Raw genomic sequence first — 23,630 nt, forward strand, 5'->3', positions numbered from 1 at the left:
GTAAAAGGACAAATGCCCTTGTCGTATTACATTAGAGTTATGATTTGTAGTCCAGTAAAATAATATTATACTCCAGGGAATTGTAGTTTCAATTGACTGGCACTTGCTTTTATTAGATCCTACGTTGGATCAATGTCTTGTTTGCTTGTGAGGGGAAACTCAGGAGCCGACAAACGAACCAGCTATGTTTACCATATACTGCTGTGTGTGAGAAAGGGAGACAGGGAGAGAGGGTGTTTTATTTTACAGTTGTCTGGCTTTGTGTGTGTGAGGTGTGTGTAAGGTGTGTGTGTGTGTGTGTGTAAGGCGTGTGTGTGTGTGTGTGTAAGGTGTGTGTGTGTGTGTAAGGTGTGTGTGTGTGTGTGTGTGGTGGCTGGTCCATGTAGCAGCGATGCTGAGCTTGTCAGTATTCTGCTCACGGTGTTCCCTGGTCTCGCCTCAGCGCTTCGTCTCCCATTCTGTCTTCTGATTGGCTGCTAACTGTGCCCTCTGTGTTTGTGATTGGTAGAGCACCGTGGACAAGCTCATTAAGAAGACCAATCTGGCGTTGGTGATCGGCACCCACTCCTGGAGGGAGCAGTTTGTGGAAGCAGTGACTGTCAGCGCAGGTGAGTAGTGTGTGTGTGGGGGTGTGTGTGTGAACGTGTGTGTGCGTGTGTATCCCTGGCTTCCTCCAGAAGAGAGGAGTGAGGAGGTGAATGAGGAGTGTTTGATGTCTGGCAGCGTGAGACCAGCTCAAACACAGACTCTTCTCCCTCTCAGATCCTCATAGCGCCTCTTAAACAGCCGTCTACCCTGCCAGGCCTTTCATGTGAACACTCAGAGCTCGAAGGCCCACTAGACCATGGATACACAACACAGCCTGCTGTTTCTGCAGGCTGTAGGATAATGAGATAGATGTTCTTCAAGAAGGGATTCCAGACGGTTATCTCACCCCAGGCTTGTGCTACCAGGTTATCGTGGCTCTAGTTTTGTTTACGAGTTCTAAACAATAGCATGAAAGCTGTGAGATCAGCATGTTACCTAGGTAATGTCCCCCCCCTGCTGGACATGTATGTGTATTGCAAGATGTGTTTTTAATACTCAGCTAGATCTCAAATCCTCACCTACTTTCTCCTCTGCCTCTTCCTCTTCCATCCCTCTCTCCCTCTCTCCACCCCCTCTCACCCCTCTCTCTCTCCCTCTCCCCCCCCAGGTGGCGGTGACGATGACGATGAGGAAGGGCGTGAGGAGAGGCTCCCGTCCTGCTACGACTACGTCATGCACTTCCTGACGGTGTTCTGGAAGGTTCTGTTTGCGTGCGTGCCTCCCACCGAGGTGTGGAACGGCTGGGCCTGCTTCTGCGTGTCCATCTCCGTCATCGGAGTCCTGACGGCCGTCATCGGAGACCTGGCCTCCCACTTTGGCTGCACCGTGGGGCTCAAGGACTCTGTCACCGCCGTGGTGTTCGTGGCCCTGGGGACATCCATCCCTGGTGATGGAGGGGGTGGGGGTGAAGGAGGGGGTGGGGGTAAAGGAGGGGTGGGGGTGAAGAAGGGGTGGGGGTGGGTGGGTGTTGACAGTAAAAAAACTCATTTCCTGGTGAGTGTGTGTGTTTGTATACCTGTGTTTAAGAGTGTTCTCCCCTCCCCCCTGTCCCCCCTCCCCTGTTCCCCCTCTCCCCTCCCCCAGACACGTTTGCCAGCAAGGTAGCGGCCACACAGGACCAGCATGCGGACGCCTCCGTGGGCAACGTCACCGGCAGCAACGCGGTCAACGTGTTCCTGGGCATCGGCGTGGCGTGGTCGCTGGCCGCCGTGTACTGGCGGACCAAGGGCCAGCCCTTCCTTGTGGACCCCGGCTCGCTCGCCTTCTCCGTCACCCTCTTCACCATCTTCGCCTTCGTGTGCATGGGCGTGCTGCTGTTCCGCAGGAGGCCCTCTATCGGGGGAGAGCTGGGGGGGCCCCGGGGGGCCCGCATCGTCACCAGCCTGCTGTTCCTGGGCCTGTGGTTCCTCTACATCCTTTTCTCCAGCCTGGAGGCCTACTGCCACGTCGAGGGCTTCTAGAGGAGGGAGGGAGACCAAGGCTTGTCTGGGGGAGGGAGGGGGTACAGTACCTTGATCCACACACACACACATATACACACACATACACGCAAACACGTAGGGCTTTGCCTGTTTGCCCTTCTCTGCTCACACTGAAGCACGTAACACACTTACTCACACACACATTCTCTCTCACTCACACGCGTACACATTTTAACACACACACAAGGGTAGGGGAGACCCAGTCAGCAACATAACACTGAATCAGTTACACACACACACACACACACACACACACTGGAGAGACAAAGAAGAGAGGAGTTTCAGTTAAGGAAGAAAAGAGAGGAATGTTGGAGAGAATTCCAGGAAGGAGAGGGGAGGAGGGATAGACAGGAAGCAGAGGTGAGAGCAGGTATATACAGGAAGGAGATATAGGAAGTAGAGGGAAGAGAGAGACAGCCAGGTGTGTTGAGAGAGAGAGAGAGAGAGAGAGAGAGAGATAGAGAGAGAGAGAGAGAGAGAGAGAGAGAGAGAGAGAGAGAGAGAGAGAGAGAGAGAGAGAGAGAGAGAGAGAGAGAGAGAGAGAGAGAGAGAGAGAGAGAGAGAGGTGTGTTGACAGAGAGAGAGAGAGAGAGAGAGAGAGAGGTGTGTTGACAGAGAGAGAGAGAGAGAGAGAGGTGTGTTGACAGAGAGAGAGACAGCCAGGTGTGTTGACAGAGAGAGAGACAGCCAGGTGTGTTGACAGAGGGAGAGACAGACAGGTACGTTTACAAAGACAGGTGTGTTTAGAGAAAGAGAGATAGCAAGGTGTGTTGATAGAGAGAAACAGATGTGTTTACATAGAGAGGGACAGCCAAGTGTGTTTACAGAGAGACAGACAGGTGTGTTTACAGAGAGACAGACAGGTGTGTTTACAGAGAGACAGACAGGTGTGTTTACAGAGAGTGAGAGAGAGAGACAGGTGTGTGTTGCTAGGAGTTTGAAGGCTGGACCATGAGAGCGGGTCTGATCTTGAACCTGCCGTGAGCTGTCGAGTCACTATCGTCCTGGTTTCTACAGTGGTGAAAGAAAGGCTATGAACAGAATTTCTGTTTGGTCATTAAAAAAACAAAACATTTACAATACAGGATCATAAAGCAATCCTGTTTAACTCACCTTCTGCCCCAGCCCCATGACCACGCCCCCAAGCCCCATGGCCATACCCCCGTGGCCACGCCCCCTAGCCCCACGGCCATGCCCTCTACCCCCGTGGCCACGCCCCCTAGCCCCACGGCCATGCCCTCTACCCCCGTGGCCACGCCCCCTAGCCCCACGGCCATGCCCTCTACCCCCGTGGCCACGCCCCCTAGCCCCACGGCCATGCCCTCTACCCCCGTGGCCACGCCCCCTAGCCCCACGGCCATGCCCTCTACCCCCGTGGCCACGCCCCCTAGCCCCACGGCCATGCCCACTCACCCCTCTCCCTGCCTTGCTCCAGACCAACCTTGCTCTGTCAGCCACAGAGAGGCACCGCACCTGTCCACCACTGGGGGGCGCCACTATGATGGACCAGCTGGGGGTGGCTTCCTGTCACCAGGCTGGATGTAAATAAGAGTTTCTATCCTGCTGATCGTGCTGTGCTGGAGCAAAGAAGGGATTCTGTCAAAAGATACTCTCCCAATACACACACACACACACACTCAGGTACACACACACACACACTCAGGTACACACACACCTAAAATATAAAGGCAGAAGGCATCGTGGTTGTAGAAAAACTTTGATATCATTTTGAAAAAAAGAATCCTTGACAAACGAAGTATGTTGTTCTACTTTCTGTGTAAAGCTGGATTCAGTGGAGGGTTCTGATTGGCTGACTGGACAGGAAGCCTGTCAGAGACAAGAGGAAGGAGAGGCCAAGACAAAGTCCCCCAAAAAGACAAGGTTGCATCGAGGGCTCTTATTGGTCAATCTGACCACTTGAGGGGTTTCCGGGGCCAATCGTAAGTCCCGTTACATGTTCCGTTCCACGATGTCTGCTGTGGTCGGTTCAATCCAAATCTGTTGATATTTGTGATAATAATAATAATAACAAAACTATTTGTGATTTGTGATACTTTCCTGTAACTATGTCTCCTTTTCTCAGGGCTGTCTGTCAGCCTGAACTGAGGCATTGTGGGTAGGGGTGCATGAGCTGATAGAACTGTAGTTGGCACGGTAACGGCATGTCCAACTGTAAACTATATGCATGGGTAATGAAGCGAGGGCTGGACTGTTTCATTCATCCTCTCTGACAGAAGGACACTAGTCCACACCGCAGCCCCACCACAGACCTGCCCCACCAGTGCACACCACCAGGGGGCGCTGTGGGTGTGGAGCCTCAGGTCCCACTGGGCCACACGGCACACTGACACAAGCAGGGGGGGTATATCTCCTCTACCTGTGGGAGACGGGCATCACGGCCTGCTCAGTAGCCTCGACCTAACTAACACAGACTGTTATTCAGATGATGTATCAGTGTTTAGGACAGGGCTGTCCAACCCTGCTGCTGGTGAGATACCCTCCTGGAGGTTTACACTCGTACCATGGAGCAGGATCGGTTACAAACATACAGGAGGGTAGATCTCCCGGAACAGGATTGGACAGTCCTGGTTTAGGGATTAGACACCCTCTCTAGAGTTACACCCTAAACTCTTAACGCCTTATAATCTAAATTTGTATTTCCTGCTCCACCCGCCGGTCAAAGTGTCTGGCCCGCACTTCACCCCTGGTGATATGTAGTGTAGAAAACCTTTACACAGCCAACCTGGCAGCAAATACCAGAAGAAGAGAGAAACTATATGGATGAATAAACACAGATGTACCGATGACTCATCAGAACAAGCCGGCCTGAAGTTTCTATTGGTTGCTGTGTGGTAGTGGTGTGATCCTATTGGTTGCTGTGTGGTGGTGGTGTGCTCCTTTTGGTTGCCGTATGGTGGTGGTGTGATCCTATTGGTTGCTGTATAGTGGTGTGGGAGATCACAGGTGCTCGGTTCCTGTTTGAGGTCAAAGTGCAATAAGACGGAGAGATGAGCAGATGTGAGGAGCTGACCGCAGTCTTCTGTAAGGTCTTTGTTTGTGATGACCAGTCTTACTTCACACCCGCATAACAGAAACATGAATACATTAGAAAACACCTGTTACAGACTTCAAGGACATTTTAGCGCAGTATTTGGATCACAAATAGACATTTCAGACACTGAAATGGACATTATCCAGTAACGACTGGAACTATGATACTATAACAGTCCTTAACAGGTGTAAACGTCTTGGTTTGACATAGAATTCTAGTAATTAAGTGTAAATGAGTTGGATTACTGTTATTTATTCAAATGTTCACTGCCTGATATTAAGCCGAAGCCTACTGAGGTATATTTGCGAATATCTTGTTAACTTGTGTTTTCTTTAGCGTGCTACGCTTTGATAAAGCAAGACTCTTTCTCTTCTGCTCTGTGATGGGCTTACATGGCCTTGGCGTTTCTTTCCTTTCCTCGCAAATATTCAAGATTTTTCTTTTTCTATAGACTATATCTAAAAGCGCGTTTTAGACATAGGCTAGATAAGAGCTGCACAGCTTACAGTAGGCTACTGTAGGGACAGGATTTAGGTACTGTGTGCAGTACAGCCATCGAGGTACTCTTCATCCTATAGGTACCAAACCGATACCACTATATTGGTAGGTATACAGTAGATAAGATTTTGATACTTTTTTCAAAATTAAGAACAATGTGATGTTATAACTCATAACCATACGGCTCATATTCTTTGTTAATATCACAAATATGTGGTTGTCTTTCCCCGAAGATAATAAAAAAGGATTTATCTACTAGATAATGTATGTTCAACTCCTCGAAGCTAATATAAAAGTCTGAAGGTCTGTTGATAAGCTTCTTTCTGTGTGGTTGATATGTGCAACATGAAACAATCTGCCTGTTGCTTTCATCTCTGATACTGAGCAGGCAGGGACCCCAGCTGGCTCTGTAGTCCAGTGTTTGTTGAACTCTCCGCAAACCGACAACTACTTATTTATTAAAACTTACTCTGGGGAAGGGAAAAAAAGGGTCACGCGGGAGAAGCATGTTTACACAACGAACTGGAACTTTGCCATCTGATGTGTTTGTTTACATAGAGCCCTAGGTCAAATCAAATCAAATCAAATCAAATGTATTTGTATAGCCCTTTTTACACGCAAGCATGTCACAGAGGGCTTCACATACGCCCATAGAACTGCCCCTCAACCAACCTAAACCCTCAAGGAAAAACTCCCAGAAAAACTCCCAACGGGAGAAAAAATGGAAGAAACCTTGGGAGGAGCAATTCAGAGAGGGATCCCCTCCTCCAGAGACGGTTGGCAAGAGAGAGGAGTGTGTTTGTTTACATAGAGCCCTAGGTCAAATCAAATCAAATCAATTCAGAGAGGGATCCCCTCCTCCAGAAACGTGCTCTCAGCAGGGGCTGTATCAGTGTGCTACTAGGGGTCACAGAGGGATGATTACTGCATCGTTTACATAGAGCCCTAGGTATCGAGGAATACGTTACTGTAACTAGTGGGCAACAGTGTACACAAGCAACGTTCCAGTGTCGTTTGATTACTACAACTAACTGTCTGGCTTAGGCCATTGCTGTAGCTAACTGTGACATCACTTCCTGGTGTTTTTTCTATGTGCGTCCTACTGTGAAGTAGCATGAGCCGCCTCCAATGTGTTAGCATGTGTAACCGAAGTCTAGTTGTGCTGACAACTCTCTTCCTGGGTTGGCCTCCCCATGTGATTACTGAAATGCTCTGCTCAAGGTTGCTAGGAACTTATCTATGTGTTGACAAACCTGGCAACCCCAGGCAGTGACAAACCTGGCAACCCTAGTGAGAGACTTGTCTGTCTTGTCCGCTGTGTATTCGCTGCCTGTGAAGGCAGGAAACAGGAAGTTTGTGCTCGAGACTGTTTGTCCTCACACCCCCGCATTGTCTGTTTTCCAGAGTGTGAGATCACTACCTGTTTGGTGCCTCTTAAGTCCTCCACTTTCTCACTCGCTGTTTGGGGCGGTGGGTTCGAAATCCCCCGGGTCTTGCTCTTAAATGTGTCCTCTGTGTGGTTTTATCTGTGATTCTTTCTCTCTGCCTGATTTGTAGGGAAATAATGACACTTTAAAAGGATATGTGAAAATACAAATATACATTTATTTAATACTGTAATAAATGAATTTAAAATAATATTAACTTTAATTTTTATGAAAGAAAAAAAAAGTTGAGAAAAAAATGAATAATCCTGAAACGTGTTTTTGGAGAATATGGCATGAGGTGTAATGTGTTCTGAAAGAAAAGAAACAATGTAATCAACTCCAGTTGAACTTATTGAATATAGTTTATTTATTTTCAAGGCTCTCTGTGTCTGTGTGGTTATTACAACTACTTCTGGGGGGGGGGGGGGGGGGGTTGTATTTTAAGGAACTGTATAGCGGGACGGGTTATCCCTTCCCAGCGTGATAGTGTTGAAATGCACGAGTCTCAAGGCGAATGCGTGAGACTAGAGAACCCTGAGACAGTGTTGCCCATTTAGCGACTTTATCTCTTGATTTAGCCACTTTTCACACTCCCTAGACCAAAAAAATCGATACTAGTGACTTTTAGCTAGTTTGGCAATCTCCGTTTTCGTTGTTGATCAGCGGCAAAATAACAATTTACTGGATTGTGAATGACGCCACGTTTGCTTATGTAAGAGACATGGTCTTGCACCGTCAGAAGTATCGGGTCAGTGTTCGCCCCGCACTGTGGACGAACCTGCCACCTCTGACTTCCCAAGCGCGACCAATACCAACTACGCCAATTCGTGGACGCGGGTGGCCTGTTACATACCTGAGGAGCGACTTTCACCGATACACACCGGCTACACTTAGTTGTACCTGCCTTCGCTCCCACGTGCTTCAAGTAAGTCAATAACTGTTATGAGTGAAGAGACTTTTTGGTTTTACAAAGCTTTTTTATAGCCTACCTGAATGCACATGATTTCAAGACACGCATGTTTGTTACATTGGATCATTATTTTGGATTAATTTGAAATGTCTTTAAATAAAGTCACTGGTTCACTTGACTTAATTCAAGTGCGCTGTACAAGTCGTTCTGCTCTCAGGTTAATTTGACAGAAACATTTATGTTTGACAGTGTGATGGTTGACCCAAGAATGAACACACTTTGGTGAAATTACATGAAAATGTACACTATAGTTCATCATATTTTATTAGAACACAAAGTTGAGCTTAATAAAGTCAAGATTAATTTTCAAATGTACACAAGTACAATAATAGAGTAAGCTGCCAAAACATTTGATTTTGAAAATACCAGTAGAAACAAATACAATGTTATTGGATTAGTGTAAATGTACAGTATACACAGGAATTTCCTTTTTACCGCAGAACTACATGACTTCTGACATCAGATACTGTGATACATTATGTAGCGGGGTATACACGTTTAAGATTAGGAATACTTAATCTATAATAAAGTATTTAGTTGAAGGGACAACACCCCAGGATTTGTTTAAAGGGACTGGGGAGACCTTGTTAAATAATAGCCTTTGTAATAATCAGTCTAATCTTAAGTAATGAATTCTATGAAAGTAGAGCAGATGAGATAAAATGAGAGATACGCGAGTATTATACACAATGATTTATTTAGGAAAATGTAATTATAATGAACAAATACCATATAAGTTATGGGTTAGTTGGGCTAAAGCAGTACAGTAGGCCTAGATTCTAATGAGGGCGAGCTACACAATGGTTGTGTAGAGCGCGTGGGGAGGGTGAGAGAGAGAGAGAGAGAGGGAGAGAGGGAGGGAGGGAGGGAGGGAGGGAGGGAGGGAGGGAGGGAGGGAGGGAGGGAGGGAGGGAGGGAGGGAGGGAGGGAGGGAGAGAGGGAGAGAGGGAGAGAGGGAGAGAGGGAGAGGGAGAGGGAGGTATAGAGGAAGAGGTAGGCCTCTAGCAACAATGGACGCTCAATGGCAACTGGCCTAACGATGGTTAGGTTAAATCATTTGTAAAATACAATCAAACATCAACAATTAAATCACAACATGCCAATATGTCACAAGTAAGAAATATTGCAAATTGCAGTTACTTTTGTCGGTTTGAAGAAAGGAGTCAATGGTTCGTTATATGTCCAACGAATAGAAAGCGGAATCTCTCGTCAAAGTTCCGGGCGCTCAGTGAATTTGCAAGTTAAGAGGAAAGTCACAAATGACGCGTTTCACTTCAGTTATTCCTACGAAAAAGCAGGGATGATTGTACGTTTGGGGTTTTTATATTCCAAAGAACAGGGGGTATCCATGTGAAGGTGAACTCTGTCATTGGTCAGTTATTCCCCACCTGGGCGTCATGCTGAGATTTACCTAGAGGTGTGAAGTGGCTGCTTGCTTTGAGTTCCGTTATTTCAAATGTCCAAGGAAATGCTTAAACTTCAGAATATAACAATACAACATTCATAAATGGTTTTGTTAGTATGACACAATTATTTTGGATCTAAAATTGACTAACGTAACTCTTCCTGAAGGGAAGTTATAATCAAACATCAATTAAACAAAGTTCTAAGAAAATGAGAAAAGCACACATTATAACACACTGACTACTGTCATTGAAATAGTGTCCATGAGCCATGTAGTCCTTGAGAATATGTTTGAAAATCCTGAAAAGAAAGTTCTTCCTTAGAAATCCTTTGTCTGATACTGAGGCTGTGTGGCCTCTGTTCCTGACCCCATGCTGGGTCAGGAGCTTTGAAGCTCCTGCTCTGGGAGATAAGGACAAAAGGGGGAAGACCCTTTCCTTGTAGGGGAAAGGTTTGATGGTACCGTGCTTTGTCTGTTGACTGTGCTACAATTAAGAACACCATGCTAGCCAGTCTAATTCACTCTCATATTGATTTTTGTTCTTTGTACCTAGATGCTCATGTTAGAGGTTGGTTTCCTTCATGACAGGAAGGTTGTAAAAAAAAACACCCAATGAGCTGTTGTACTGTTCCAGATAGAGGTGCTATCATCTCTAATGACTGTGCTGTTCTACTGTTACAGAGGCCTTCACTGGTACGATCCTCAGAGGGTGGAGAGTGCAGATATTATCAATGTATGGAAATACTCTCTCAGTGAAGGTGTGTGTGAGTGTGTGTAGGAGTCTGTTTCTATCAGGGTCAGAGAATGACAGCTTTCCTCTGTCCCAGTCCAGCTGCACTCTGATCCTCTGGGGGTTCTGTCTCACTGTGAGAACAGTGACTGACCCCGATGAGGAGTGTATCATGTATTTACCATTGTGGAGAAAGATTCTCCAGTCTCCACCCGGTTTGTCTCCCTTCCTCTGTACGGACTCTGCTAACACACCCAGGAACCAGAATGTACTGTCTCCCACCTCAACATCCCAGCTGTGTGTCCCTGAGTTAAAGCCCTCAGAGCCCAGGACCCGGACATAGTTTTCAATCCTCTCTGGGTTGTCAGGAAGCTGCTGGCTCGTCTGACTGTATCTCACACTGGTCAGATCCTCAGACAGAATGAGTTTTGGATGAGCAGTGTTTGGGTCTAGAGTCACAGGAGCTGAGGAGAGAGATCAGGTTTGTGTTGATGCAGTGTTTGATGTTTACACCCTCACCCACCTGGACTTGACACCATGACAAACCCCGAAATCGAACCAGCAACTTTCGGATTACTAGCCCAATTCCCTAACCGCTCATGGTATTGGTGTGAGATTTGATAGAGCAGTTCATTTTAGAAAGTACATGTACAGTATGCAGCCTGTACTGTAGAGTCAAGGATGGTCTATGGACAGATATGATCAGTAATGCAGGATACTGTAAGTACTATATTGAATATTACTACATGATCTAATACTCACTGTATGTGACAATATCCTGCATCTTCTCCCAGACTCTGAAGGCCAGGTTGCCCAGGTGTTTGACCACGTCTATCAGCGCTCCTGAGACCAGCTGTGGATCCGGCAGATTGGACTGGGCTCTGGAAGAACATTCTGGAGTCAGAGCTGCTGTGGGGTTGGGTTCACAACCACAGACAAGAGAGAGACAGGAGGCAGGTCACTTACCTTTTCACTGTGTCCTTGTAGTTCTGTGGAGATACAGAAGATGAAGTTAGACACTCATAAACACACACAGCCAGCCATTCCATACGAACGTAGAGAGATCAGTCCTGACCTGCAGGAATGAGATGTCTTCAGCTCTCAGCTCCTCCTCTATGGCTCTGATTGTGTCTGAAAGTGTTGATATCTCTCTGTTCAGCCCCTCAATCTCCTCCTTCATCACCTGACTCTTCTGCTTCTCCTCCTCCCTCAGTGCAGCTATCCTGGCATCCTCTTCCTCTTGTAGAAACTGGTGAAGCTTCTGAAACTCCTCCTTAATCTGCCTCTCTGCGTGCTGGGTCTGGATCTGCAGACATGGAGGTTCATTCAGGGTCTAGGTGACCAGTTCTTAATGTCCAAACAGTGCTGTATCATTTTGTTACTCAACTTATTTACCTTTATGTGTTGTGCTGTTTGATCACAGGTTTGTTTGACTTTAGTAAAGACCTCCAGCTTCTCCTGTAAGGATTTCAGAGCAGGCTGGAGTTCCTCCTGGAATGAAACAAGACATATTTGAAGGAAAGTTGTTGATCCTCTCATTTGATCAGCTGAATATGAGACGTGTCTACCTGACAATACTCGGCAAAACACCCAATAATCTAATTCTAAGTAAATCAAACATCTGGAGCATTAAGTCATCATACCTTGTGATCCTGTGCAGCTTCATCTATGGGTCTGAAACTGTGGCCGTTGTGTCGTTTAGAGTCCCGACACACCACACACACTGGCTGTTTGTCCTGCAGACAGTAGAGCTTGAGTTTCTCCCTGTGCAGACTGCAGAGCACCTCAGACCCTGCTGAAGCTCTCTGACGTTTCTCCTGTAAGAAGGACTCACACAGGTTCTTCAGAGCCAGGTTAAGGGGAGCTTCCATGGAAGATGTTGTCCTGCAGATTGGACATTCTTGGGATTCTCTCTGTTTCCAGTATTCCTGCAGACAGGTTTTACAGAAGCTGTGGCTACATGACAGGAGGACAGGGTCTGTAAAGATGTCACAGCACACAGGACAGGAGAGATCCTCCTCTGGAAGAGACGAGCTGGACGCCATTTTGTCACCCAGTCACACACTCCTGTGGAACGTAGTCTGAAGTTTACTTTCACTTTTGAGTTTTACTCTTCTAAACTAACTCTGGTTCAGTCAGCAGTGAGTTAAAGTCTGTTGATGACAGTACTTCTCCTGTTGTTGAATAAAGACAGTATCTTTCTCTTCTCAGTGTGAGTTGTAATTTAGTCCAGTTTTCTCTCAGAGCCGAACGGTGAATCTCAGAAGCTGTCAGTGAAAAGAGAAACACTGAACTCTACTTCCTGGATTCTGACAGGTGAGTCCATAGATATATATATCTATGGGTGAGTCAGCTAGTGGGCGGGGTTTCATATATGAGGAAGTAAACAGTATCGGTGTGTACTGGAAGAAGGGCAGGGTGAATGACAGGTGATCTCCTTCCCCCAGAACAAATTCAACAAAACATCTTTTATTGATGTTTCATGAGAATAATTGATCCCATTAAGCACCCTCCTCCACCCCTGTGAGTGGGTTGTCAGTGTGTTGCTGTGAAAAATATAAAAGGTTTGGAGACTTAAGTAGAATAAAGTAAGCCTTTGATTTGTACGATATTGAAAACCTTCATGGCTGTTTGGCTAACATGTACAGCATTTTTACCACTGTGATAGATTACTACTACTGTTACTCATAATATGAAGAGGGAAATTAGGTTGTTTGACTGTTGACTAGTGAAGTAACTACTCAGGTACTGTGCTGTGATCTTCTGTTACAGAGGATTTTTGTTGAACTTAAGTTTATTTTTACAGTATGAACATTCAAACACCAGTTTTCAGATCACAATTTACAAATTAAGAAAACGTGGCAATAACAAAAAGAGACCGAGAACAGTGCCAACTGCCAAATTTGAAACTCTGAACGTGTAAGCAAAAGTGGAGTTTTTTATTGTAATTTCAATCATCTAAAACTTGTTATCATTTGAAACATAATCATTAAGAGATAATATTTTTTCTTTCGAAACTTCTTTTTCGGTTTCAATTTTTTTTTGAACTATGACCTACCTTACTTACCTTTCACTTAGCCTACCTGACGACCTATCTTACGAAACTTTTCTTTTCGGATTAGAATAGTTTTATGACCTTCGAAACTTTCCAATTTTATCCCATAGAATGGCAGAGGGAATTGCAAGAGCCTGTTTTAGGATATGTTAGACATTCTCTGGAATTACCAATGGATACATTACATAGTACGACCTGCAAGAGGCAGCAGTGAGGTTGGATACTCCCAGCTCGCAGCAAACTCCAGAGAACGAATAAGAAAAACCGGCATTCTTGAGCTGCATTCCAATCTAAAAAGTCATAACTTTCTTCCGCTCCATTTTATTCGTAGATCTGATGTGACTGAATTTGGACGTGACATTTGTTACGTGATTATTACCGTCACATTATATCGTTGTTAACTTGTACGCCACAGTGTCAGATATGTGACGGAGAGAGGAGACAAGACCGGGAACTATTTCTAGAATAGAGCTCTGCCTTACAAATCAAAGATGGCGGCCCCCTTGCTGGTGAGTTCACCTCTGGTTATCGTTTTAGACAAGAACTGTCTTATACTGTTATCACTGGACATGGTATATTGCCACCGACATGGTAAATTTACAAATGTTATTTTCAATACAGTCACGGAGTTGGCTGTGCTTAGATCTAGAGCAAAGTCCACGATTTGCTAGTCAATCCAACTGGCAGTGCTAACCCATACATTCCGGATGGAAGGGGGTGTGTGAAATCCAAATATTTCTGACAAACATACCGGTAGTTGTATTCTGGAATAAACTTGCAATGCCAGTAATGATAGATGTTACCCTTCTACGAAGGCGGATAACGTGTGTGTGATGTGTGTATATCCAGTGACCCCCCCCCCATCCAGTGATGGGTGTCCGTTGGCTGAGCGGTTAGGGAATTGGGCTTTTAATCAGAAAGTTGCCGGTTCAATTTCTGGCCGTGCAAATAACGTTGTGCCCTTGGGCAAGACTTCACCCTACATGCCCCGGGGGAATGTCCCTGTACTTACTGTCTGGATAAGAGCGCTAAATGACAATGTAAATCTTACGTAGTCGCTATCTTATGGTGTTTTCGTTGCGTTTGTCCCCGTCAGTTGGTCCTGCGACACTGCCGGCTGTCGTACCTCGCGGTAGCCAGGAGGTGTGTGAGTTCCTCCGGGCTAGCCCCCCCACGCCCCGTGCACACCAGAGTCCTCCTCTACCTGGCCCAGCGTTTCCATGACGTCGAGAAGTTCCTCACCTGGACTTCTGGGTTGAAGAAATGGAGGTTGAAGAAGAAGAATGCGTATGTGGTGTGACAGTAGCCCTAGTTGTTACGTTTATATAACACTGTGCTTTATTTATCAAGTGCACAATATAACTCAAGGTAGCAGCTAGGTAGTAGGCATACAAATACATACAATTATTCTAAAATTGTGTGTGCAGGTGTGCAGGTTCTATGGCTACACCTAGGTGAACTCTCTCTCTTCCCCCCTGCAGGTTCTATGGCTACACCCAGGTGAACTACGGTGACAACATAGCGACAGCCTACTACATCCTCTGTCTCGGAGGAGGCGTCAGGTGAGGGGCCAGCCGGTCACCACTTCCTGTCACCATAACTATCTACTTCCTGGTCTGGCTTGGTTGGGCTTTCACACTAGGACATGAGCAGGACCAGACAGGTTAACTCTCTATGTGTGTGTCTGTGTCTGTGTCTGTGTGTGTGTGTGTGTGTGTTGGGGGCTGCCAGGTATGCAGGCCAGCCACAGTGGTTCCGCTCAGACCGTAGAGGCAGGTTCACCTGGGACTTCATGAACCACAAGGACTCACCTGTGGAGGAGGTGGATGCCAGCAACACTGTGATTGACTACTCGGGTCTGGAGAACCTGGGTATGTACAAGCACCTAATCTCCTCAGAGGGGCATGGGAGCATCCCTTCACACTGTCTGTTTGGGCCTGACTAGCCGTAAGCTTTTCAAATTGAACAACCAAGATGTCTAAAAGTTGGAGGAAGGGAAGATTCATCTTTGCTGTGTCTTTGTTGTTTTTTTCCCCTTACACTGCTCCCCCCTCCTTCCCCTACTTCCCCCTCTCCTACATCCCTCCCTTACCCCCCCCCCCTCTCTCTCTCTCTCTCTCTCGCTCTCGCTCTCCACTCCCCCAGTGAGGCAGCGAGGGCTGCGGTCTCTCTCTCTGCGGAGCTGTGAGGAGGTGGATGACTGGTTCCTGTCCAGGCTCCATGTGTTCCAGGACTCCCTGGAGGAGCTGGACATCTCCCACTGCCCCCTGATCACCGCGGGGGGCCTGGCCGCCCTGGCCAACCTCAGGTAGGTCCGCTCAGAGACACACAACCCTGTCTGCTACACAAGTAAATATCCCATTATAGTTGTTGGCTTCTGGGCAGCAGTGTGTTATTATAACCCAGCTGTAAGTCTCTCCTTAACTTGGTTCAACATGATGTGTTTGTGTGACCGTGTCTGTGTGTCTCTCTGTGTGTGTGTATCTCTACATGCATGTGTGTGTCACTGCATGTGTGTGTGTGTCCCTGGGTGTGTGTGTGTGCCAGGAATCTGCGTCGTCTAGACGTGTCTGCGCTCCCCAGGCTCCAGAGCCCCGGCCTGGTGGTGATCCTGCTGGAGGAGATGCTGCCCCACTGTCACATCACTGCTGCTGGGTACGACCACCACCGCCTGGCCCCGGAGCCCCTGGAGGACCAGGGAGAGGAGCTGGGGAAGAGGCTGGCGTAGAAGGAGAGAGGCTGGGGAAGAGGGAGAGAGGCTGGGGAAGAGGCTGGGGAAGAGGGAGAGAGGCTGGGGAAGAGGCTGGGGAAGAGGGAGAGAGGGCTACAGACTGGGCCTCCTACAGACTGGGCCTCCTACAGACTGGACCTCCTACAGACTGGGCCTCCTACAGACTGGGCCTCCTACAGACTGGGCCTCCTACAGACTTGACCTGGGCCTGGATTGCTCTGGCTGACTGAGTGACAGTTAAGACTGATGCGAGACATAAATGTAAAAAAATATATATATTTGTTGAGTCAATTAATGACCGAGGATTGATTGGTAGTCGGATCCCTTCTTTTCCAAGAACACAATTCGCTTTAGAATGTGCATAATGTGTATTTTCTGTACAGTCTATTGATTGTGATCCATAAAATGTAAATATGAACAGTATATACATGTTTTTGATCCTGTGTAACCCATGGCAAAGCAGACACGGAGAAGTCTAGCCTTATAATTGCATTTTAAAACAGGTGTGAAATCGTATTAACAGGGTGACGCAAATCCAATAATCCGTTCTGAGAAGAAACTGTCGCCAGACCTGAGATGTGACTGTTTCAGCCAGCTGAAGGAAATGAAGTGCTGGTCTTCCACAGAAAGGTAGTGTCCAACAAATGACCCTTTGCTACAATGATTTGCAACTTTCAAAAGCAATGGTATTTTGATACTGTTTTATACGACTCGACTAAGTAAGGGCAGGTATGAAAAAGCTTTTTTGGGTCCCTTATGAGGTGCTCTGGTTGAAATGTTATGTTGTGTTATTTAATTAACTTTTGACATGTTGTTTGGGCTTCTTGTCCACACTTGTATTTCTGTATTTGCTATCGTAATGAGAAATTAAAGCTAGCTACAACAAAATAGTCACCGTAGACAAGAGGGAAGCAATATTGCAACACCAACGAGCTACACGGAACCATTTAGAGACGGACAACAACAAAAGGACGAATCTGTCAGCTCTGCATATTTTTGACGGAAGCAAAGGAACTAGTGAAAAACAGCAATATACATCCTTAATCAACTCGTCTGTGGAAGGTTCGAGTAGACGTTTAGATGTCTGATGCACCAGGTTCGTTTAATGACATTGTTTTGTAAATCGGGCGCAACTGTTCAAAGTCCGTCGGAGCGATGATAACCAGTTCATCTACATTTCTCGAGGAAACATCCACGGCGTGAATGTCGTTATGGCTAGTTAGCTGAACTATTGAAGGGACATCACATGTGAACAGAGATGTGACACGTGTTTTGTTTTTTACGTTTCACAGAACATCTGAAGGAAGAGGAGACGGACACTCCCAAACCAGAGGTATGGAACGGGGCTGTCCATGAGTCATGACATGACGGCATCACAATAAACTGTACACATCAGGGAGACAAGACTCTCGATAACGGTTACACTGTATCCATTAATGCGCTTGGTACCAAATGGTAACAACAGTTTCTTCAAATAAAACCATCGTATTTATAACTTCAAGCTAGAAGTCTGTACTAATACAATGCTTTCTGTCTCATCTAGAATCAGTCTGACTCTGATAGCAGCGACGAGGGTGAAGCGTCAGGTGACACCGAGAGTGCGTGTTAACTAACTCGACGCTTTCTTACACAGTCAACAGAAACGGCCTAGTATACTGTTGCTTCCCTAAATAGTCTAGATCTACATCTTGTGGAAAAATACATCTACCTAAATTACTAGCTATATTTGTATTCTCATCAGAATCAGCTCTTACTCGCACTCTCACTCTCAATTCAATTTTATTTCAATGTCTATATTTATATTAATTTCACTCATTATTTTTTATTTATTCTTCTAGTGGATTTCCTGCGCAACTTGTTCTCTCACACCTTGGGCCTGGGCTCTGCAGAGAAGGTTCTAGATGATCTGACTCTGGAGGGAGTGGCTCGGTACATCGAGAGTGGCAAATGTGAGTCTCCCTGGGGCACTGCTAGGGTTTCTGCGGCCCGTGGAGGATGTGTAGTCAGAACCTCAAAATCCTACAGGAGAGTACTGGGGTTCTGCTGGGCCCTGTCTGACCAGGGCCCCTAGACTCGTCCTAACCCCCCTCTCCCATGTTACAGCTACACCAGAGGAGGGATTCATGTATAACCCAGCATATAGGCCATGTATGTGTCACAGCTGCCAGGCCTTTCTCACACTCTGTTGAACACGCATAGCTTTGGGCTCACTTGTTTTGGAACCAGGTTTAGCCCAGGTGGGTGGAGTTTCCCTGTATTAAACGATTCCATTGGTCAAAACTAACATTAATGTCTCTCACCTCAGGCAAAAATATCATCTTCATGGTGGGGGCAGGGATCTCCACATGTGAGTTTCCCCTCCTTCAATACTTCTCTTTTCCTCCTCTCCCTCCTTCTCTTCTCTTCTCCCTCCACCTCCCCTCTTCTCTTCTTCTTCTCCTCTTCCTTCCCTTCTTCTGCCTTCTCTTTTCCCTCCTTCTCCTCGTTTCATTCTCTCTCTTATTCAAGTACATTCAAAGATAGCTATTAGTATGTTTTACTGTCGTGTATTATATATATCATAGAGCGACTATGAATCTGACCCCTGTGACCTTTCAGCGGCGGGCATCCCAGATTTCCGCTCCCCTGGGACTGGTCTCTATGCCAACCTGCAGAAGTACAACCTGCCCTACCCCGAGGCCATCTTCCAGATCGACTACTTTAAGGTGCTGAGGGCAGCTTGCATGGTCAGGAGTGTACACTACCTGAACACGTGTGTGCTGTTATGTTCTGTGTAGTATGCACTGAGGAGTGTGCACTACCTGAACACGTCTGTACTGTTGTGTTCTGTGTAGTATGCACTGAGGAGTGTTTTATTCTAAACACAGAATTCTTCTTCATCCTCAGAAACATCCAGAACCTTTCTTTGCCCTGGCTAGAGAGCTCTACCCTGGACAGTTCAAAGTACGGTACATTCCCTGTAGTGTTTCCCACACAGACTCATTTATGGCAGTGCGTCACAGAATCCACACCGGCCGCCACATATTGTGTTTTTTTAATTTTTATTTTGCTTACGCTATTTAAAACACGCAGCGTATTTGTTCGGCTGCATTTTCTTTCTCTGCTCTCCCTCCGTCTCTCTGTCACAGACGAGTCTCTCTCACATACACACAGTCACAATGTCAGCACACGTAGTAGTGCAGTAACTACTACACCCCACCATTTCCACAGAAATATTTTTAGGCTTCAACCAGTGCTGCTCAAGCAGAAAGACAGGGTCAGGGAGAGAAAGAGATAGATTTGTTAGGCTTTGAAGAAGGAGAGGAGGACAGCATCCAGCATGCTGCTGACAGAGAGCCAGCTGAAGCAACAGGTGAGGTGGACAAACAGATGTAGAAACAGGCAGGTAAGAAAGCAGGTCTCAGGATAAGGGAACTCATTTCTATTCTTCCGTTTCTAACCCTAACCCCCCCCCCCCCGGGCAGACACGGGCCACACCCACACCGTCACAAGTTGCTTTCTAATCTGTGGGAAACACTGCCCTGTGTGTGCGTGTGTGTGTGTGCTGGACTGTGTGTGTGTGTGTGTGCTGGACTGTGTGTGTGTGCTGGAGTGTGTTCCTCACTGCAGTGTTGTGTTTAGCCCACAGTGTGTCACTACTTCATCAAGCTCATGAAGGAGAAGGGTCTGCTGCAACGTTGCTATTCACAGGTAAGAGACTCTCTCTCTGTCTCTCTGTCTCTCTGTCTGTCTGTCTCTCTGTCTGTCTGTCTGTCTCTCTGTCTGTCTGTCTGTCTGTCTGTCTGTCTCTCTGTCTCTCTCTCTGTCTCTGTCTCTCTCTCTGTCTCTGTCTCTCTCTCTGTCTCTCTCTCTGTCTCTCACATACAATTTTTCTCTCTTGTTGTTTCTCTGAAGGGGTCATTCTTTGGTTAGATTGTCTGTATATTTTGGTCTGAGTTTCTGCATCAGCAGGAGTAGGCAGGTTCCATCATGTCCAGCTTGGTGTAACTGGTGGGTAACCGGCAGATGTGTGTGTGTGTGTGTCAGAACATCGACACCCTGGAGCGCGTGGCGGGGCTGGAGGGGGAGGACCTGATCGAGGCCCACGGAACCTTCTACACCTCCCACTGTGTCAGCTTCCTCTGCCGCAGGGAGTACAGCCTGGACTGGATGAAAGGTAGGGGGGGGTGTGTGTGTGAGTGAGCACATGCATGCCTGAGTGTGTGTGTGTGTGGGCCTGCACATGTGTGTGTGTGTGTGTGTGTGTGTGTGTGTGTGTCTGCATTTGAATTCTCTGTACATTTACTTGAATGTGTAATAAAGCCCCACCACCATTCTGCAGAAAAAATCTTCTCAGATGAGATTCCTAAGTGTGACAAGTGCAGTGGTCTGGTGAAGCCAGGTGAGTCATCCTTCCTGCTGGACCACCTGCTGAGGGGTCATATCAGGCATCTACTCTCCAGCACTCTCTCACCCTGCCCGCTCCCTCTGTCTAGACATCGTCTTCTTTGGAGAGAATCTCCCTGCAAGATTCTTCACCTCCATGAAGATGGTGAGAAGAGTTCATTTTGTCTGTGTGTCGCTGTGTATTTATGTTTGGGTGGCCTAAAAACCCTCTCTCCTCTCCTCCTCTCCTCTCCTCCTCTCCCCTCCTCTCCTCTACTCTACTGTCCTGCCTCTCCCCTCCTCTCCTCCCTCTCTTCTCCTCTCCTCTCCTCCCTCTCCCCTCCTCTCCTCTACTCTCCTGCCTCTCCCCTCCTCTCCTCCCTCTCCCCTCCTCTCTCTCCCCTCCTCTCCTCTCCTTCCTCTACTCTACTCTCCTCCTCTCCTCTCTTCTCCTCCCTCTCCTCTCCTCTCCTCCTCTCTCTCCTGGTAGGACTTCCCTCGGTGTGACCTCCTCATTGTCATGGGAACGTCTCTGCAAGTCCAGCCTTTCGCCTCCCTTGTTAGCAGGTGCTGGTTGGCTCGCTGGCTGGTTGAATGACTGTGGCTGGATGGATGAGTGTGTAACCGTGTCTAACTTGTAATTTCTAAGAAACATCTATTTCCTAGCTAGCCATCTACTCATCAATACCACATCCTGTGTGTGTGTGTGTGTGCGTGTGTGTGTGTGTGTGTGTGGACGTGCATTGGTGCAGGGTTCCAAAAAGCTGCCCAAGACTTCTCATCAACATGGAGAAGACTGGAGAGGTAGGATCTCTTCTAGAACATCCTGTCCTGGTGTCTTATCCACTCCGCTCCCCTGAACCTTACCTATCCTCCACTTTCAGACATATATCAAAGAAATATCAAATACATCAATTGTATGTCTGTGTTTTTCTGCCTGTGTGTGTCTGCAGTCTGACGCTATGATGGGGATGCTGGGGTTTGGAGGAGGGATGGACTTTGACTCAGACAAGGCCTACAGGTGACTCCCCTCTCACTGTGCGGCTGTGTGGCTGTGCTGCTGTGCTGCTGTGTTGCTGTGTTGCTGTGCTGCTGTGCTGCTGTGCTGCTGTGCTGCTGTGCTGCTGTGTTGCTGTGCTGCTGTGCTGCTGTGTTGCTGTGCTGCTGTGCTGCTGTGCTGCTGTGCTGCTGTGTTGCTGTGCTGCTGTGCTGCTGTGCTGCTGTGTTGCTGTGCTGCTGTGCTGCTGTGTTGCTGTGCTGCTGTGTTGCTGTGCTGCTGTGCTGCTGTGCTGCTGTGTTGCTGTGCTGGTATTAATGAGGAAAAAGGGTCACGTCCATACACATCATAATGAGAGTGACTAATAACTGTAGCATCTTGCTCTGCTTCTCACTCTGTCCCTCTCTCTCTCCCTTTCTCTCTCTCTTTCTCTCTCTCTCTCTCTCTCTCTCTCTCTCTCTCTCTCTCTCTCTCTCTCTCTCTCTGTCTCTCTCTCTCTCTGTCTCTGTCTGTCTCTCTGTCTCTCTCAGGGATGTAGCTCATATCAGCACCTGTGATGATGGCTGTCTGGCTCTGGCAGACTTTCTGGGGTGGAAGGTAGGCTTCAGTCATGTTCCCTTGTTTCCACGGTTTCATGTATGATGTTTCTTGTTCCTGACTCTCTGTCTCTCTCTCTGTCTGTCTGTCTCTCTCTCTGTCTCTCTCTCTCTGCGTCTCTCTCTCTATGTCTCTCTCTCTGTGTCTCTCTCTCAAGGAGGAGCTTCAGGAGTTGGTGAAGAAGGAGCATGCCCGCATTGACAGCCAGGATAAGAAAGAGCAAGCCAATCAGAGTGTAGAAACCACAACCAAGGCTGACACAAAGAACACTGACAAGGCAGAGTAACCAATGAGACGCTTCGCTTCTCTAACAGCAACCAATGGCAAGCCAGGACGGGACTGTGACTGTCTCAATACACTCTCCCTCAACCCTGTTGTCCGTGTTCTAACGTGAGCCTGTGTTTCACATCCTCCTTCCTGTCTATCTCTGCCCTGATCTAGCGTCATGCCTCCCCAGAGCGGGCTGGTACACACCTTCCTCCCGGTCCAGTAGGAGCCTGTCCTGTGTGACCTCACCCCCGTCCTGTCCTGTGTGACCTCACCCCCGTCCTGTCCTGTGTGACCTCACCCCCGTCCTGTCCTGTGTGACCTCACCCCCGTCCTGCCCTGTGTGACCTCACCCCCGTCCTGTCCTGTGTGACCTCACCCCCGTCCTGCCCTGTGTGACCTCACCCCCGTCCTGTCCTGTGTGACCTCACCCCCGTCCTGTCCTGTGAGGTCTGGGGCTGGGGAGACGGCGTGTGAGGAGATCCTCAAACAGGAAGTGCAGGAGCAGGCGTCCTCTGCCAGCGACACCGCCACAGGGAAGACGTTCTGTACCTGCAGCTTCAGGGTTCCTCCAGACCAGGACTAGCTCTGCCCCCGCATGCAGCGTGACCCCCCCACAGTCACACAGGCTGTGTGTTTGGGCTGTTACGTTTGTTTACGTTCTGGAACGTTCTGTTGATTTGATGGGCACATACAGTTTCCTCAGACTCCAGGCCTCCTGCATGTTGCTGGCTGCTTCCTGACGCCCCACGCTCCATCACATCACAACCCCATCATGTTCACAGAGAGAGGACGAGGGAGAGACCTAGACGGCGAGTGAGAGAGAGAGAGCATCCTGATTGGTCTACTCAGCACAGACAGACCAATCAGTTTTCTCTGTGGCCGGGATTTAGGGTCGGCTTTCCTTTCTCTTTCATCCCTCCGTTCCGTTTAGTGTACTGCAGCCCCCTGGTAGAGTGATGTAATCAACACCTCAGGAGAGACCTGGAGCCCTGCCTATAGGTCAGAACCAAGTGACTTCTCACAGGGCAGGATGTCTGTGATTGGCTCTCTGAAGAGGTGCCACATTTGTTTTCAAATCTGCCAACATTCGACCATAGAACCTTTAATGAAAAACTGACCTGTAATAATTATATTTTTTTCTGCTCATAATTTCTTTACATACATTGTTTCAATCAAATAACTCTTAAAACATTCTTTAATATATATGATATAAGAACATCTGTTTTGCTGTCTTTTTGTCATGTCAATACTAGCATAGAAGTTGTAATGTTTTGAAACAGGATGTGATGCAACAACAAGAGGAAATGTGTTGGGGACAGTTGCTGCACTTTCCTCTTGACCAATTAGATAACAGTGTGATCCAACTTCCAAACAACACTAAATAAACTGAAGAATGACTTCTTAAAATCTGTCACTTGTGTGCATCTCCCCTACTTACACAAGATCAGATCAGACTGATTAATC

At 47.4% G+C, this 23,630-nt stretch overlaps 4 protein-coding genes across 15 annotated transcripts in view; 3 read left to right on the forward strand and 1 right to left on the reverse strand.

Annotated features, from left to right (window-relative positions):
* Window positions 1–2,445, forward strand: part of slc8a2b (solute carrier family 8 member 2b) — a 16,436-nt gene extending 13,991 nt beyond the window's left edge. For 5 of the 9 annotated variants that reach the window (XM_084673681.1, XM_084673683.1, XM_084673684.1 and 2 more), the window contains 3 exons: window positions 509–608; window positions 1,196–1,474; window positions 1,672–2,445. In XM_084673681.1, the coding sequence (XP_084529807.1) occupies window positions 509–608; window positions 1,196–1,474; window positions 1,672–2,048 (756 nt within the window). In that variant the 3' untranslated portion in view covers window positions 2,049–2,445. The remainder of the gene's footprint in view (window positions 1–508; window positions 609–1,195; window positions 1,475–1,671) is intronic. The other 4 variants (XM_084673682.1, XM_084673685.1, XM_084673686.1 and 1 more) reach the window with 1 other exon arrangement.
* A 6,481-nt stretch (window positions 2,446–8,926) lies between these two features.
* LOC146257909 (nuclear factor 7, brain-like) lies at window positions 8,927–12,196 on the reverse strand. The gene is made up of 6 exons (XM_084673497.1): window positions 11,795–12,196; window positions 11,547–11,642; window positions 11,227–11,457; window positions 11,118–11,140; window positions 10,914–11,032; window positions 8,927–10,615 (listed from the first exon to the last, which is right to left on the reverse strand). The coding sequence occupies exons 1-6, from the start codon at window positions 12,194–12,196 to the stop codon at window positions 10,074–10,076; spliced, it is 1,413 nt and encodes a 470-aa protein (XP_084529623.1). The 3' UTR covers window positions 8,927–10,073.
* Window positions 12,197–13,207: 1,011 nt separating this feature from the next.
* On the forward strand, window positions 13,208–16,246 carry dmac2 (distal membrane arm assembly component 2). 2 transcript variants are annotated; one of them, XM_084673496.1, is made up of 7 exons: window positions 13,208–13,715; window positions 14,303–14,493; window positions 14,688–14,768; window positions 14,938–15,077; window positions 15,352–15,514; window positions 15,754–15,944; window positions 15,977–16,246. In XM_084673496.1, the coding sequence occupies exons 1-6, from the start codon at window positions 13,698–13,700 to the stop codon at window positions 15,932–15,934; spliced, it is 774 nt and encodes a 257-aa protein (XP_084529622.1). In that variant the 5' UTR covers window positions 13,208–13,697; the 3' UTR covers window positions 15,935–15,944; window positions 15,977–16,246. The 2 variants fall into 2 exon arrangements, with proteins under 2 accessions (XP_084529622.1, XP_084529621.1); XM_084673495.1 differs by having other exon boundaries at window positions 13,210–13,715; window positions 15,754–16,246.
* A 142-nt stretch (window positions 16,247–16,388) lies between these two features.
* Window positions 16,389–23,577, forward strand: sirt2 (sirtuin 2 (silent mating type information regulation 2, homolog) 2 (S. cerevisiae)). Of its 3 annotated transcripts, XM_084673493.1 has the most exons (17): window positions 16,864–17,033; window positions 17,230–17,270; window positions 17,481–17,535; window positions 17,776–17,886; window positions 18,243–18,284; window positions 18,536–18,642; window positions 18,824–18,880; window positions 19,559–19,627; window positions 19,964–20,093; window positions 20,259–20,318; window positions 20,413–20,468; window positions 20,793–20,869; window positions 21,055–21,106; window positions 21,256–21,323; window positions 21,830–21,896; window positions 22,054–22,219; window positions 22,338–23,577. In XM_084673493.1, the coding sequence occupies exons 1-16, from the start codon at window positions 17,018–17,020 to the stop codon at window positions 22,180–22,182; spliced, it is 1,137 nt and encodes a 378-aa protein (XP_084529619.1). In that variant the 5' UTR covers window positions 16,864–17,017; the 3' UTR covers window positions 22,183–22,219; window positions 22,338–23,577. The 3 variants fall into 3 exon arrangements, with proteins under 3 accessions (XP_084529620.1, XP_084529619.1, XP_084529618.1); XM_084673494.1 differs by lacking the exon at window positions 16,864–17,033 and adding an exon at window positions 16,389–16,567 and having other exon boundaries at window positions 22,054–23,577; XM_084673492.1 differs by having other exon boundaries at window positions 16,865–17,033; window positions 22,054–23,577.
* Window positions 23,578–23,630: the final 53 nt, after the last annotated feature.

The sequence above is a fragment of the Hypomesus nipponensis genome, chromosome 15 (genome assembly GCF_054491055.1).
Source record: "Hypomesus nipponensis isolate SF chromosome 15, ASM5449105v1, whole genome shotgun sequence".
Taxonomy (NCBI): Eukaryota; Metazoa; Chordata; class Actinopteri; order Osmeriformes; family Osmeridae; genus Hypomesus; species Hypomesus nipponensis.